The 16,958-nt window shown below is 37.9% G+C and overlaps 1 protein-coding gene across 1 annotated transcript in view; it reads left to right on the forward strand.

Moving 5' to 3' along the window:
* Window positions 1-16,958, forward strand: part of LOC126183759 (phospholipase A-2-activating protein) — a 118,451-nt gene that overhangs the window by 50,885 nt on the left and 50,608 nt on the right. The window contains exon 6 of the mRNA XM_049925987.1: window positions 15,250-15,384. Coding sequence (XP_049781944.1) covers window positions 15,250-15,384 — 135 coding nt within the window. The remainder of the gene's footprint in view (window positions 1-15,249; window positions 15,385-16,958) is intronic.

Genomic DNA, 16,958 nt, shown 5'->3' on the forward strand with positions numbered 1-16,958 from the left:
CTTGTGTTATTACTCTGTAATGAGCAATGAGAGCCCATGGGTGCCTTATACCAAAATACTGCGAAGGTGTCAATGAACAACTTCCGAAAGTTTGTCGGAGCTCAGCTTCACTCTTTACGAGTAAATTCCTTTCTGCTTAACGTTCATCAAGCAGAATTGATACTTCTTGCAGTTGATGCCAGTGTTATAAAAAGTTCCATTAGAGAGAAAGTGGCAGAAGAGATTGTTAATGATGTTTTATTTATGAATTATTTAGTGGTTCTCTGAAAATGGACTCTCTTAAATTTCGAGAAAATGCACTGAATTCTGTTTTGTGCAACAAGTACTCAGACCAAGAATTGGTGTAGCACATGAGCAGGAGTCAGTAAACAGGATAAAATGCTCCAAATTTTTGGTTATACTTAATTATGAAATTTTAGACTAGAAGCATGTTACTAAGCTGCTCAGACAATTGAGCTACTTTTGCTCCTCATATAATTGCTAGTCTGGGAAACAATCAACTTCTTAACATATTTTGCATATTTCAATCAAACTGTGTCTCATTTAATTGTTTTCTGGGGTAACTCATCACTTACAGTATAGACTGTACAAGAGAGGGCTACAATAAGAATATGTGGTGTTCACCTGTGGTCATTTCATAGGTGCTGCTTTGAGGAGCTAGGCATTTTAACTGCTCCATTACTATATATATATATATATATATATATATATATATATATATATATATATATATATTCACTAATGAAATTCATTATAATTAATCCATTAAAGTATCTGAAGAATATTAGTCACTAACACACCTACAACAATAGAGGAAAAAATGACCCTGACTGTCAGTGAATCAGGAAGGAGTTCAGTGTGCATCAACAAAAATTCATTTCTTCTGGAAAACTCCTATTTCATGGACAATTTTTTATTGAAAAACTGGCAACCAGAAAAAAGAAGTTGGTTTTCAAATGTGCTCATGAATATCAAAACTACTCACGTATATGTATCCTGTAAACTGACTTGTTGCACACCATTTCTATAAAGGAATAGTTCATAGGATCTATGTGACTAATTCACAACAAATAGCAGGTACATCCAGGTCTTGTTGTGTCCTCCAACAGCACACAAATGACACTTTCCTGTACCCTGCAGTGTCATCAGCTACAGTCACTGATTTTTACTCATCCTTACTGTCGGATCATTTCTGTATAAGGAGAACAAGTGTCCTATCAGACTTTCCTGGGCCATTCTTGATGATACCTATATCTCTGAAGAACACTCACCACTTAGGAAAACTTGTTGGATTCTTTATTCTTGGAGATGGGGTTTGTTTAATGTAACTAGATGAAAGACTGTTTGTATTGTATTGTACATGTTTCGCTTCTTTTTATTTTTGATGTATTCTCAGTGGCTTGTAATACATGTTTGTTTTATATATTATGATGATGATGATGATGATGATGATGATGATGATGATGATAGTGTTACATAATAATGGCATTCATTAAAACATTACGGTTTTGGGTATTTCTTTGTTAAGTGAGAACTTCCACCTAACAGGCCACTGAAGATGCTTCCCAAATAAAAAGGAGTGAAATGTGTATGGCAACAAATAAACAGCTTTTCATTAGTAACATTAGAGGATTCTTATCTCCAAGAATATAGAAGCAACCACCAAATGACAGAAAACATAAAAACTGACAGTACTGCAGACCTGTTACTTAAAACTTCTTTGAACCATTCACACATCTGGAAAGCTGTTCTGTGTGCTTATAACTTCATTAACTGTCTTGAATGTGGCACAGTGTCAAACACTTTCCAGAAATCTGGAAATATGGAATGTTCCTGTCACCCTTCATCTATAGTACATAGGATATCGCATGAGAAAAGGGCGAGTTGAATTTTGCATAAGTGATGCTGAGCTGTGCTGGAGCACTCATGGCTGCCACATCAGGGTCGCGAAGTGGGGCCGAGGCAGTTTCAGATAAGTTTTATAGTCTGACGATAATTTATGGATTTGTAGTTTTAGCTTGACAATGTTCACTATGGACAAACGGTAGTTACTATTATTCTGAAGAAGGTTGGGTTATCCCGACTGAAACCTAGGCAAATTCTAGGTAAACGGTGCAACTGAATCTGTTGATAATTAAAATTAAGATTAATATTCATACAGTTGCTGACAGGGCCACGAAATGTTGAAGATATTTAAGAATTTTATTTCCTGCTAGAAAATCAGGGTTGCCACAGGCTCTGGAAATCAAGGAATTTCAGACACACCAGGGAAATATCAGGGAAATTTGAGAGGGGAGGGGGGCAGAACTAGAAATACCTCGTTCTTGTCTCGGTAGATGAAATTGTTTGTTTACTGACGTGTCGTGCATCGTCACTGGCTGGGTGCAGCTAAGTAAGTGCGCTGCTTCCCTACTCTTGGTTCCTGCTGCGTGTCCCCTTCCTACCAGTCCCCTCAGCTTGCAGTTAGTGCTGCCACCACTTCTTTCCATTAGCATAGCAGCTGCTGACGAAAGGCAGGGAGGCGTGAGGAGTGGTTTGTTTGGATCTGATTCTGAGAGACTGTGGTTGCAGCAGCTGGAGATGACACTCATGTGGGCATGAGTTGTGTTTGAGTGATTGTGTGAATGTGTTCGCGCTCTAATTTTCTGACAAAAGCTATGGCTGAAAATATAGCTGTGAGACTGTGATTGTCTTTTCTACATGCATGTCTGCGGCTTGACAATCGTGTTTATGGTGAGTTGCTACCTATCTTCATTATTACTGATTCTCAGAGTGTTTGAACAAGTTATCTGTTGCACAGATTGATCAACGTTGTCTCATTTCATCAACATGCTGTCTGTGGCTCGTGAATAGCTGGCCACACTAGAGGATTTCTGCGATGGGCCAAAACTGCAGGCTGCTTCCGCTGGTATCTGTAATGGATTAGGCCTGACAATCTGAAGCCATTCGGTTGCCACTAATGTGCAGGCCCTGCCTGCTGGATCTTGTGTCAACGATCTGCTCGCAGGATGGGTCTGTTTGCGTGTGGTGTACTGCAGCGGATTTTCATGGTTTCTCCCTGGACCCAGGACTGCTGTGCTCCTCAGCAGGCCAGACACCATGGATGATCGATTTCAGGAATTGTGACTGTCTCACTGCAAGTACATTGTACAGTGTGGCATTTTATAGACATTTTATTTGTTGTCCATTTTGCAAATTAAAATAGTTTGTGTTAGAAAGCAAGGGTGATAAGAAGAAGAAAATTGTGTCACTGGCGATTTGTATGCTATGTACTCGTATATTTCCTGAGAGAAAAATCGCACAATACCTGTAAAATAATAGACATAACACAGTGGGTAATAAGTCCATGGATTTTTAGGTCGTAAAAAAGTGTGTTTTAGGCACCTAAAATAGGCTCCTTCAGTAGTTCATTTAGGCTATATAAAACCTAAAATAGGCTCTAATAAAAAGATGCAGAGAAAATAAAAATAAATTAAAATACACAGTGTTGACAGTATGAACATCTTATTAGTCATTAAAACAAGGAGAATGAATATTTACACAGTTACAGAGCACAGCAATCTACAACATTAATGTTGAACATAGCTCCAAATATTTTTGAGTTCCAGCAAGATAAAGATCTCCATAAAAAAAGATGTGGCAATGGTTTAATTAATACATTCATAGTTTCACATATTCTGACTATAGTTGGCTTCACAGTAAATAACCAAAATCTTTTCCAGGTTTTCTAGTGAAAAACTGTGGCGCTTGTCAGTCAGAATCAATTTATACGCTGAAAAAGAATGTTCTGCATCAACACATGTGACAGGGGCGTACTTCATTTTCGGCACATGTTGGACAGAAATGCTGCAGTCAGGAGTGCTGGATTTTCCACTAAGTATGTCGGCAGCTGCACCCAACTCCTTCTGCAAAACTGTTTGCCTTTTGGGCCCGTACTTTTTCCCCTACTTCACCTGGTGTTTCATTAATTTTCATTTTGACTACTTCAAGCAAAGAAATATTGTTGTAGATAGGTCTCCCTGAGCCTTCTAATTGTGAAATTATTCTTGCCATAAATGTGTAGTGGGCCCTAATGTAAGATACCGTATTTACTCGAATCTAAGCCGCACATGAAAAATGAGACTCGAAATCAATGGAAAAAAAAATTCCCGACTCTAAGCCGCACCTGAAATTTGAGACTCGAAATTCAAGGGGAGAGAAAAGTTTTAGGCCGCACCTCCAAATCGAAACAAAGTTGGTCCATTGTAATATGAACACAATTTAGGTCCAATGAATGACGATACAGCTACAGTAGTTTGGTTAGAGATGTAAGCTTAGCAGTTCAGCTTTACCAGGTAGCCATTGCTATGTGTCAGGTGCTTCCTTTTTCACGTGCTTCGTCTGGTTTGAATTGATTGCTTATTTTTCTTTGATCTGTTAAGTGCCGTTCTCTTTGTTGTAGGTGTTTACGTCACTCTAAGCTGATGATGCATTACTGTACTGTGTCATGCATTGTTTGTCGCATTCTGGTAATGAGTCGTTTGCTGTTGTCTCACTCTAGTTTCATAGTTTATCAGGCAGACAGGATTTAAATGAGATAGTAGCAAACACGAAAGAATACGTGGAAAAATGTTTATATTCGTATTATTCTTATGGTGAAGAGAGTACTATATGTGATTCACAATTCATAAAAGTGCTTGTTAGCAATGATCTCTTCTCACAGGTAGGAAAAAATTCAGAATGTAGAGTTGGCCATATTGACAAACATGCCTAACAGTCTTGCCAGTCGGATTTTCGTAGTACATTGAAACACTGCAACATTCGAAGAACAACAATACAGAATTTGTATTTACTTCGATGGATAATTTAATTTATTTACTGACGCAGAGGTTTTGGCGCCAGTATTTATCTTTGTGCCTCCAAGGCATGCCTGTGTAGCGCTACATACATTCGACGGCAGAAGTTTGTTTTGGCGGCACCTACAAACATTTTTCAGAACTTCCGCTTACTTTGCACTCGATTCTAAGCCGCAGGCGGTTTTTTGGATTACAAAAACCGGAAAAAAAAGTGCAGCTTAGATTCGAGTAAATACGGTAAGTCCCGTTTTAAAGAAGAATCTTTGAGTAACTCCATTGCTGCAGTAATGGATGCAGCATCCTCCGGTATATTTTCAACCACCTTCTGGACAGCTGAGAGATGCGTACTATAGTATTCTGCTGCTATCAGCCACGTGCCCCAGCGATGGCCGCGGTGGTCTAGCGGTTCTGGCGCTGCAGTCCGGAACCACGGGACTGCTACGGTCACAGGTTCGAATCCTGCCTCGGGCATGGGTGTGTGTGATGTCCTTAGGTTAGTTAGGTTTAAGTAGTTCTAAGTTCTAGGGGACTTATGACCTAAGATGTTGAGTCCCATAGTGCTCAGAGCCATTTGAACGTGCCCCAGCAGGTGACAACAGGCTCTGGCGGCAATGGGGCATCTGGAAGCTGTTCTTTGAATATCTGTATTCCTGATGGTGCCTTAACAAAAATTTTTACTTTATTTACTTTAGGAATTTGTAGCCTTACTTGCTCTGCTATGTGGTTGATCCCATGCACTACACAAGTTACATGCAGCATCAATGGGTAGAATACTTTTAATAGTTGAAACACTTCTATCATATATGCAGCAGCATTAGTGACGGCCAGAAGCACCTTATTCTCATCCACTCTATTTGGGTATAGCACCTTAAGCCCATTGTTCACAAACTGTGCTATTGTTTTTTGGTTAGTTTTTGCAAGCTGTTTTGAGTAAATCAAATGAGCCCTGGATGGAGCATCTAGATCTAGCTTGCCAATAATCAGGTTTGCAATGTAACGGCCAAGACTGTCAGTAGTTTCATCCACAGAAATCCATTTACAAGATTCTCCAACATCTTCTCGGATTCTGTGCAATGCAGCATTGTAAGCTGAATCCACATAATTCTTACGTAAAGTTGACTCTGCAGGAATAGACTGATGGCAGTACTTCTCAAGAAAACCTCTGAAAATAGGGTTTTCTAGTTTCCGAAAGGGGATGTTTGCTGCCACAAGTGCATGGCACAAATCACTGCAGAACTTGTTTTTTTTCCGAGGATTCACCAGATTTATTGGTTAAAAGAGTTTGCTTCAATTTTGACTTTCGTTCAACATTAGCTTTATGTGCAATTGCATCTGCATGCTGAGTTAAGTGCGATTTCTTAACACTCGAAACCTAATACGAGAGAAAAGGGAACTGCAGTTTAGAATCGCATATAAAGAGTATTTTGTATTACTAAAGGATAGCGATAAAAAAGAATCCTAAGTGACAGGAAAATAAGAAGTTTAAGGAAAACATCAACTAACCTTCTTGTTGCATGCTTGGCAGAAAATAATTTTCCCATCTGTTGTATAATGCGGAAAATCTTGCAGCCACTGCCTTATGTGAGTAGACTTTGAACTAGCTGTTTCTGGTATGGCGTAGTATTCTCACACAGAAACTAGAATGTATTTTGCACCTAGAACGTCAGTAACACTTAACATGTGGGTCGCTACACAATGTACTGATTTGTTTTCGCTGGGAGAAAGTGAACGATGGCTTTTTTTCTTCCCCCCCTGCAGTGCATGTGAGCAGTAGGGGAAGTACCATACTCGTTGCTGGACATATGGCACCTGACAGATGGCCGCCCCTTCTGAACAAGAGAATAGAATCTACCAGTGCTTCAGATGAAAACATCTCACTACTGGCAAATTATTTTTCGAACCGGAACATTCACGTATAATATCTTTCACGAAACAGAGTAGTTTGATAGGACTGCCTGTAGATAGCAGCGAGAAAATGCTCGAAGGGCAGTAATTTAGCTATAGAGGGCGTCTATGATTAACATTGTGATTTTTTAATCCGTGCTCAGCTTAAGGCCTATGAAACAGTTTATGTGCGAAAATACACAGCTGGCCAGAATCTTATGAACGAAATATTTTCAAATATAACATTTAGTACTCCCAAGTTCGATTCTAATGTGTAACTCAATTCTTTGACCGGTTCCCATTCGATCACCGAAGTTAAGCGCTTTCACGCTGGGCGTGTACTTGGATGGATGACCATTCAACCGTGCCGAGTGCTGTTGGTAGTAAGGCAAGCAAAGGAATTGTAAACAGTCTCTAATGACCTTCACCTTCGACGAGATGTAAAGCCCTAAGTTTACTTCCTTTTTCTAATCTTTGAAAACACAAGAACTCTGTCAGATTAACGAAACAGGTACTTTTTAGGATTTTGATGCCGAAATAGGCAAAATTAGACATTAACGTCGAAATACTCAATTTTAGGTCCTATAGAACTAACTGTATTCAGTTTAGTTAGTCATGAAACACATAAGTACTAACTTATATGCAAATTGGAGCTTAGGAAAAAATAGGTTTTAACTTAAAGATCCGTGATCTATTTTTTACATATGAATAATAAAACAAACACCTATTAAGAGTATTTGGTATTAACAGGGATAGCGATATAAAAAAATAAAAAAATACCGAAGTGTTAGGCAAATACGAAGCATGAGCGCATATCAGCTAGCCACCTTGTTGCATGCTGGGCAGAAAATATTTTTTTCCGTGTGTCGTATAGTGTGGAAAAACTTGGAGCCACTGTCTTTTATGATGAAATAGGCACTTTTTAGGATATTAAAGCCGAAATAGGCAAAAATAGATACTAACGTCGAAATAGGCTTTTTTAGGTCCTATAGAATTAACACTATTAAGTGTAAATAGTCATGAAACGCATAAGTACAAATTTTTATGCAAATAGGAACTCGGGAACAAAATAGGTTTTTACCTAAAATCCGCGGTCTAGTAATAACCAACAACATTGCACTGGTGGTCACCTTTAGTGTTGATTTATGCAACTCTTCCCTGCCTTATACACTTCATTCAGGAAGCCTACTTTTTTCTGAGTTCATTTCTGAAACCACTGAAGGTATTTCAAATCCGTCTTGTGACTCCAAGCTAATTTGTAATTGTGTCACCAAATGTGTTTCATTTAATTGAAATAAAATAACATCAGTGGTCTTAATGAAACATAACATATCATTTGGCTTGCTTTCTCCATCTAAAAACAATTCATTACTAATAATGTTGATATTAACCCTTTCAGACCCGAAATTTTTCTGGAGGAAGAAACCTTTTTCTTTATATGGTAGTGGTCTTAGGTGATTTTTTAATGATTTTAGGAGCAAGATTTATACAATAATATGTACCCGTTTCCAAAATGTACTTTGTTCACTAGGCTTCACTTTAAGGACTAAAACAACTGATTATGAAATATTCTCTATTGTAATAAATAGTAAAATGATCATTTAATAATTTATGTGTTAAACAACAACAACAACAACAACAACAATATTCAAATATACAGTGGAATATAGCGAACCATGTATTCTGATGGTTAAGAGTTGCTGCCCACTGCTACATTGACTTGCTGATATTTTTATAGTGATGCCCAACGGTTGGCAGCATTTGCATGAGATGAAGAAGTTGAACATTTGCAAGTGTGTAGCTCAGGTTAGCTTAGGGAAGAAAAACTTTTGTTGCAGCTAACAGACTGTAAAAGTTAATGTACACAATTGTAGCCAGAGGGTCTGAAAGGGTTAATACTTAAGATTTTTGCTCACATCAGGAAATGCCATCTGCTTGCAATTCTTTTTTGTTTCGTGCACCGTAGCTGCAAAGATAGATTGTCCACTTACATCTTAACTTACCCTTGAGATTTCAAAATTTGTCTGGGAAAAACGCTAAAACTTGTCTGGAAATCAGGGAAATATCAGGGAATTTCACTTGGGGAAACTTGTGGCAACCCTGAAAATGCTGTTTTGAGTTTTTTTGTTTGTTTTTCAGTGGTAAATGTGAGTCCAAACTGACTCTTGTTCCATGATTATGTATAGAACAATTAGTGAAATATTTAGTAATGTTGTCCCTGGTATGTGCAATATATTGATGGATGTACTAACTTGGTGCAGTAAGGATACCAAGCTTTTTTAAAACAGTTCTTCACAATGAACCCAACTAGCACGTCTTGTTATTATTCTTAAGGCCCATTTCTGAAGTTTAAAAATTGTGGCCCTCTTTTGTGTCTTTCATCCCCAGAAAAGAATACCATAGCTAAGGAGTACGTAGGATAATATGTCACCACAAATATTGGCTCCTACAACCTGATGACTTGTTTTGTCCTTTTTAGCCAGCATCTGTGTGTGTTTATTCCGTGTTAACTGGCATTGAATATTCATCCCTAAAACCTTTGTGTTGTTACCAGTCTGTACATTTATCGTCTATGCTTATTGTGACTATCTTGTTTTCCTTCTCTGTGCTGAAGTGTGTATTGTTGTTTTCTTTATGTTCAGTGTTAATTTATAACATACTGCCAAATCGTAAACATCCTTGAGGGTTTCTCTAATAGGAATTCTGGTGTTTTGTCAGTGACCATGATGTCATCAATGAAAGAACTTTTTCTGGAAGGTTATTCATATACATTTAGAACAGAATTGGACCCAATACGCATTTTGAGGGATACTATGTTTATATATTTGTTATCTGACGATTGTTTCACTGGAAATTTATCATCCATTGACATGTGAACTCTATCTACCTTTTTGCACCTTCCAGTGAAGGCTGGCACCACTTGTTTGATATTCTGCTTACACATAGTGTCTAGCTTGTATTGTAGTAATTTATGACCAACAATGTCAGAAGCCTTAAACAAGTGTAAGAATATGCCTATAACTGTCATCCTTGTCGAGGGCCTCAAGTACCACTTCTGTGAATTCTGTAATTGCCACATTGTACATCTCACACATTGGACACCAAAGTTTGGCTTGTTAAATTGGGTGTATTTATTCATGTAACTCATTAGTCTTATCTTAACCCTAGAATGGTCGGGTGAAAAATAATGTCAAGAACGGTCGGGCTGGGTCTGTGGGACCCAATAAATAAATCACTTGTAACAAATGACAAACAGTATGTTTAGATCAAATGTTGAATTTTTATTTTGATTAGGCACTACTCAATGCTATAGTGACATTAGTTCAGCTTTCTGCATCATACAAAAATTACTGAAAAAACTGAAACACATACATATTTGTAGTACTAAATGTCAGTAAACTGAAAATATAAGTAAATTTGACTGAAATAAGACTATAAATGAGAGTAAGTTGTAGAAATAAGAAGCAAAAATGATGAACTTTCGTTGTATAAATGGAAATCATGAATTTGAAGAATAGTTCATGAAGTATCGTCCTCTAAAGTTATCACTTTTCAAAACAGTCGCCGCAAACCATCTCTGCATGTGCCAAGCATAACCACAATTTGCAAACTTTGCGAAAGTATTTAGTTTTGCTGTCCTTGCATTTGTAGCATCTTCCCCTTTTCCCTGGTTGTGGATTTTCGGCTATTCTTTGTTCTTCGGTACTGGAGAGGTTAGAGGCAAGCCTGCGAATGTCGTGTGGGAGGTTTGGTTGGGTTGCGCGCATTGTCAAATATGGTGTTATGAGAAACTTTCCTAGTGTTCTGAGGTATTCTCGTCTGATACATTTTTGTTGGCTTTGAACACAATGTAGCCATTGAGAGCTGCAATGTTCAACAACTGAAAGAAGACACACAGAGGCCACCGTCTTGTCCCTCTAGCAACAGAATATTCACCACACACAGCATCAACGACGTCTGCGCCGCCCAAGGTTTTGTAGTAGTACGTTATTATACTTGGTTTTTTCTTTCCACTGCTGTCACTGTCACTGTCAGTTTCATCGTCATGGTGCATTGACGACAAAAGGAGTACTGATTTGTTCTGTTTTGGTACATATGAAAGTAATGTGATATCTTCTTGGAAATCCAAACATACTTGAGTACTCTCTTTAGACTTTTTGGATAAAAAGTCAAACGGAATTTCAGGCTTTTTTAACGTACCAACAACAGTAATATTCTTTTCTTGTAATAGTTTTTTGATGAGTGGGTAAGAAGTAAACCAATTGTCTATTGCCAGATTTCTTCCAGACCCTTTTACTGGGTCTGTAAGACGGAAAACATCATCTGCCTTATTACTGACTTTTTACGGTCTTTGAGATTGTGCACCTGCATAAACTTCCAAATGTTTTATGTAGTATGTTTTAGAAAAAGCCAGGATGTAGACCTTGATCCCATACTTCGCAGGTTTATTTGGAATATACATCCTGAACCTGCATCTGCCTCCGTATGGAACAAGTATTTTGTCCACAGTAACGTTTTCTGATGGAGCAAAATATACTTTGCAGCTGGAGACAAACATATCAAGAATGGTTCTTATGTCAGCAAGATTATCTTGTGCTTTTCTTTCTTCCGTTGTATGGATGTTGTCAAACCTGATACAAGAAGTCAAAAATCTGAACCTCTTCAGTGACATACTTGCACGAAAGATTTCAATTCCTGTCCCATCTGTATTCCAAAAGTTTTCAATATTCATTTTACCGCCATGCAATGTTCCAGCTAAGTAAAGTAGGCCAAAATATGCCTTCAGTTCATCAAAACTGGCAGGCCTAGCCATGTTCGGGTCACTTGCATAATTGTTTGGAACTGAATCAATATAGATATTGGTTGATTCAAGAACTGTATCAATCAATGCATTGCTAAAAAATAACTGCCATAATTCTAGCGGTGAATGTACATCCATTGCAGCTCGAATACTTCCAGGCAAATGCATTGTAATTATGCTGTGATGTCTTGTTCGAACGCTTTGTGGGAAACACGTTTTTCGCCATTTAGTAGTTTCCTTCCTTCCTTTGTAATAGCGTATAGGTGACGTACCTGAGTCAGTAAGAGGAGCTGTACTTGAATCAGCAATAGCAGGTGCATCGGTGTCGGCAGATGACTGAACATCTTCATCACCACTTATTTCGCTATTGCTGTCATGATAACGGTTTATTTTGAAGTCTGGGTCCGCATCAGAATCGTCTGCTTCAGTCTGATCATCATACAAAATTCTGCAAATTTCACTGTAAGAAAGACTTTGTCTTGCCATGTTATACTGCAGACTACTGACAATGATAATTCAGTGTTAGGACATCACACATAGTTCACAAAATAACTAGTTAATCAATGATACACCAAAATAAAAATGGGATTGCGCTGGCAGGAATTAGTTACGTAAATGGTCGGGCTGGGTCTGACAGACCCTTGAAAGACTGCCAAACAATGACTAAACAAAGAAAAACCTTATTCACACAATAATGCTTTCTCTTGGATATTTCAGGAAGGTAGCAGGGTGCTAGAGTCAAATCAGCAACTATAAGAATATAAATTCAGTGAAACAAAAACCAGTGGGTCTCACAGACCCAGCCCGGCAGTTCTAGGGTTAAAAAGACGCATGTATTATGTTTGTATACGGGGCTTGTATGCTGTCTTTAAAACAAACTGGAACCTCATGTAAGCCAGATGGCTTCTTATTTTCTAATTTCTGTTTCCTGCTCCTGGCTTAAAGCTCTGTTGTGAGAAACGCCAGAATTGTATTTGCTGTATGGGTCATGGCGAGTGCTACATGTGTTTTAGGAAGATTTTGTTGCAGCTACTCTTCAGTACCAAAGAAATAGCCACATTAAAAATTTACCAATTATGAGGGTTTTCCATTATTTTACCCCCATCTCTTACTTGTATGTTGTTATAATTGTCTGACTTTCCCATTTTCATTTTTAATGGTATCCCACTCTACTTTTGCTTTTATTTTCTACGTTGTATATAATTTTGTAATTGAATAGCTTTTCTGCTGCAAACAGTACCATTCTGTATATATTTCTGTACCTGTGTTAGTAATCCAGGAATTGTGAATTAGGGTAGCTATTTTGTAACTGATAAGTTTGTCTCTGTGAGGACTTTCAGATACCCACAGTTATCCATCCATGTTACTTAGCTGCTGCTGTTGAATTGGCTATGTTTTAAAATGCCTACTTGAAAATTAATTTAAACTCTGTGCAGAATGTCGAGAACTTAGCATATACAGTGTTTTCCAGTATACATTTCATCCCATGTTCAGTTTGCCAATGCCCCAGAAAAGTGTTGTTTATGTTCCAAGAATGTCCTTATGTTGGCCTGCAGTTTTATGGACTTTACCAAGCCTGTCCTTAGCTTTATCTGACAGTAATGATCAGAGGGACCAAGTACATGGTCTGAGGTAGACACCTTGGATGTCTAGAATATCTGTAGGTGTGTGCAGTTCGCTGTGAGCATGAGGTGAGTATGCCAGCAAAAGTCAAACATAGATAATGACTATTGGAAGTTCAGTGTGCAGTTAAACTTGCAATATAACAATCACAGAATAAACTAAAAAGGTATTCAGATTTGAAACATAGGAAAAAGAGAACAGAAACATGATCAAACTTACGTTTCTATGAGCACTAATGTCACATTTGTTACTTGGCCCCTAGATCAGCAGCAGACTGACATTCAAGATATTGATCTGTAATTTTGCGGGCTCATTCTTTTACACATCTTACACATCTGAGTTATCTGGGCTATTTTTCAGTCGAACTTTCCACTGAGCAAGAGATTCATGATAAATGGAAACTAAGTATGAGACCAGTGCTGAGGAGTACCCTGTAATATCTAATTGTGATTCCATCTGGATATGGTGACTTATTTGTATCTAACTTGTTCACCCACTTTTCAGCAGGAAGGATGCCTATTTCTGAGTCCTCCATTCCTTTTGCTGTCTTTTATTGCCACAACAGCCTGGTCTAAGAGTGACTGAATAGAAGCCTCCCCCATGCTTAATCATTTTATATAGGATCTGTATTTTCTTAGATTCTCAGCAAGATCTTTCTGTGGCAGAGTATGCTTGTTTTGTTTGTATAGCTCTATACACACGAACAAGGTAGACTGAATTATAACAGGCAGTTTGCATCAACGGCAAGTGAATGACTGTATTATGTAGCAGGAATAGCTGCTATTTGAAGAGAAACTGAAGCGAACAAGGGAATAAATAAAAGGGTGCAGGAAAGAACTGATCCCTCTTATGGTCAGGAACACTCCTGCAATGACAGATGCCAAGAAAGGTTTTTTTTATAATGCGGAAAGAACCACTGTTGAAAAAGACAGGCTGCAGCTGTAACATAACCTACTGACCACAGTGAGGGCTGGTTGACTTGGCAACCCTTGTATAGGATAAGGTCATTATTGGGCATATCAGGGGTTAATCTTTGCAAAATAGGGCTACACTAAGGAAAATAACATTAAATGTAATTGTGGAGTAGACAAATTATTCAGCTCGTTATTCGGTGTTAATGGTGTCCAGCCTTCAACACAGAAGAGGGCCACCGTGAAGTGCAAAAAAAAAAAAAAAAAAAAATCGCTGCAGGTGGCCTCAGCAGGCATAAATAACAAGAGATCAGGCAAATAGTGTTCTAACAGCAGCAGCAGTCATACTTCATGATGGAAAAAAATACTGTAACTCGGTCATAACCAGAGATGTTTTTAGTTTTACAGAGAACTGAAATTCATTACAGTGATGTGCACCATCTTGTCTCTTTATCAGTTTATCAGGCAATTTCTTCTGAGGTTGCACCAAACATTTAAGTATGTGTCAGCCAATCTTAACATATGCAAGTGCTGTCCGTTTAGCACAGAATTTAGCACTAAATGTGGGTCCCAGTTAACTTGTTGACAACACACATTACATGAGCAAAATGGAGCTGTCTGCTCATCTCATCTTCTCCTCATACTGCTTTTAAGATTCTAAGTATTTTATATGTATCCTCCCCTCATGGTCTCGTGGTTGCATTCTTCCTTCCCCAGCAGGGGGTCCCAGGTTCGATTCCCGGCGGAGTCAGGAATTTTCACCTGCCTCGAGATGACTGACTGTGTTATCCTCATCATTTCATCATCATTCATGAAAGTGGTGAGTTTGGACTGAGCAACGATTGGGCATTTGTACGGGCATTGATAACCGTGCAGTTGAGTGCCCAATGAACCAAACATCATCCAAAATTGTGTGTGTATTATACTTGTAATGTTTAGGCGAAATTTTGAAATATTCTGCTTGTTAATTGTCACTGAGCATGATTAATAGTCTTAGAACAAGTTACAATACAGATATGGATTCTTACACAACCTGACTACATCAAAATTAGTTCACAGATTGGAAAAAAGTCATAGATGTGAAAGAGTAGGTCTTAGGTGTCCTATGAAGATATAAAGAAGTAGCATTAACATATCTATTATCTTCTATTCAGAGAGAACACAATGGAGTAATTAATAATTTTTATGGTTTCAGTGATGGGACTGTACGTGTTTTCACCCAAGATGAAGAACGTATGGCACCAAGTGAAGAACGAGAAGTGTTCAGAAGTCAGGTTACTTCAAAGTTGATGAGCATGAAGAGTAAGAATGCACTTATTGACAAAAATTTGTAAGTACCTAGATACACTGTATTCGGCATTTAGACGCTTAAATTTGCTTGGCAATGATAATTTTTAAGCTCCTAAACTTTAAGATGATGATCTTCATCCCTACTGGGTGGTACCAGTAGAAGGCATTTATCAAGGCTTTCAGTAGGTCAGAGTTCTATTAGTGATGTGAGACTACTGCCACTGTCATACAACTAGACAGTTCAAGATTGTACAAAAATGGTCCCCTTCACTTCCCACTGCTTGGCCCCTCGTCCATCAATATTGACTGTTTGCCATGTCTAGTGCTGGCTGGTCAGTTGACACAATTCACTACTTCTATGTTGTTGTGATACTGTAAGAAAGCTGTGTGACCTTCATGTGCTTACTTTCATGATGAGCTCTGTAATTCAGAGGTGGTGTGGGTAATATAAAGCCAGGATAGTCAAGCGGCCAGTATAATGTACTTTGTACACACTTTAAGTTGGCCCCTTTGTGGTATGCAGACGATGCTGGGACCGAAAACATGCAACTGGCGGGGTAGTGCATTGGTGGCTTGGACAAGACACATCTCCCCCTGTGAGGGCAGCCAGCTTGTAGGGTCAATCCAAATGAAGTGGTCCAATAAAAATTAAGTTAGTTGCTTGACCATTTTAAAATATTTTAATTTTTTATATGTGATTACCCGATAATTGAGAAGTTCAAACGTTCAGGTTTACCAAATGGCGGCCATTTTCGTTTGTAAGTGTGTGACGATGTTTCAGTTAAGAGATGTTAGCAAAAATATGAATAGAAAAGTGTCCTTTACAACATTGTCTATTATACAAAATACCCTAAATTCAAAAATTACCAGTCAAAATGACCTCCAAAGTTTGGTATCCAAATTTAAAAAAAATCCACCTTTTAGGCCCAGAAATAACAAACAAGGAGTGATTTATGAGAGTCTATTTTTTTCCTATAGTTAGATATCATACACTACTAGCCTCATATAGAACAAGAACACTTACAAATGTTTCCTTAATATTTTAAAATGTTTGAAATTTGAAAATTTTCATTTTTTGTGAAGTTTGGGGTTGGTTATCTCAGGTGGGACTGAATATAAAAATATGATTTTTGCATAGTTTGTACACCTATATGATAGCAAAGTACTGTAAAAATTTCAGCATTGGTATCTGATGATACGAATTTTTGAAAATGAGGAGATAATTCACATTACTCTACAACTGATCTTATGGCTGTTGCCTATTCATTTGTGATATTGGTGGGATATAATCAATTATTATTGAAGTAAGTACTGAATTATATACAAAAGTGGAAACATCACTGAAATTAACATTTATATTATTTTGACAAACTTAAAATAAATATTTTCAATTAACATCCTTCGAGATGCGACTGTTCCTAAACCTGGTAGTGAATGTTAAGAACACTTATTTCTTCAGTCAGCTTCTGTGATATAGAATAAGACCTCCCAGTTGCTGTGGTAAGTTCAAGCACTGAAAGTTTCCTTAAAACATTTTTCATTGGTATCCAAACTTTGTCACTAGTAGATTTCTTGAATGATATTCTTGGGCCAGCAGAGTGGTAAAAATGCACA

Source organism: Schistocerca cancellata, chromosome 4, assembly GCF_023864275.1.
Source record: "Schistocerca cancellata isolate TAMUIC-IGC-003103 chromosome 4, iqSchCanc2.1, whole genome shotgun sequence".
Lineage (NCBI taxonomy): Eukaryota > Metazoa > Arthropoda > Insecta > Orthoptera > Acrididae > Schistocerca > Schistocerca cancellata.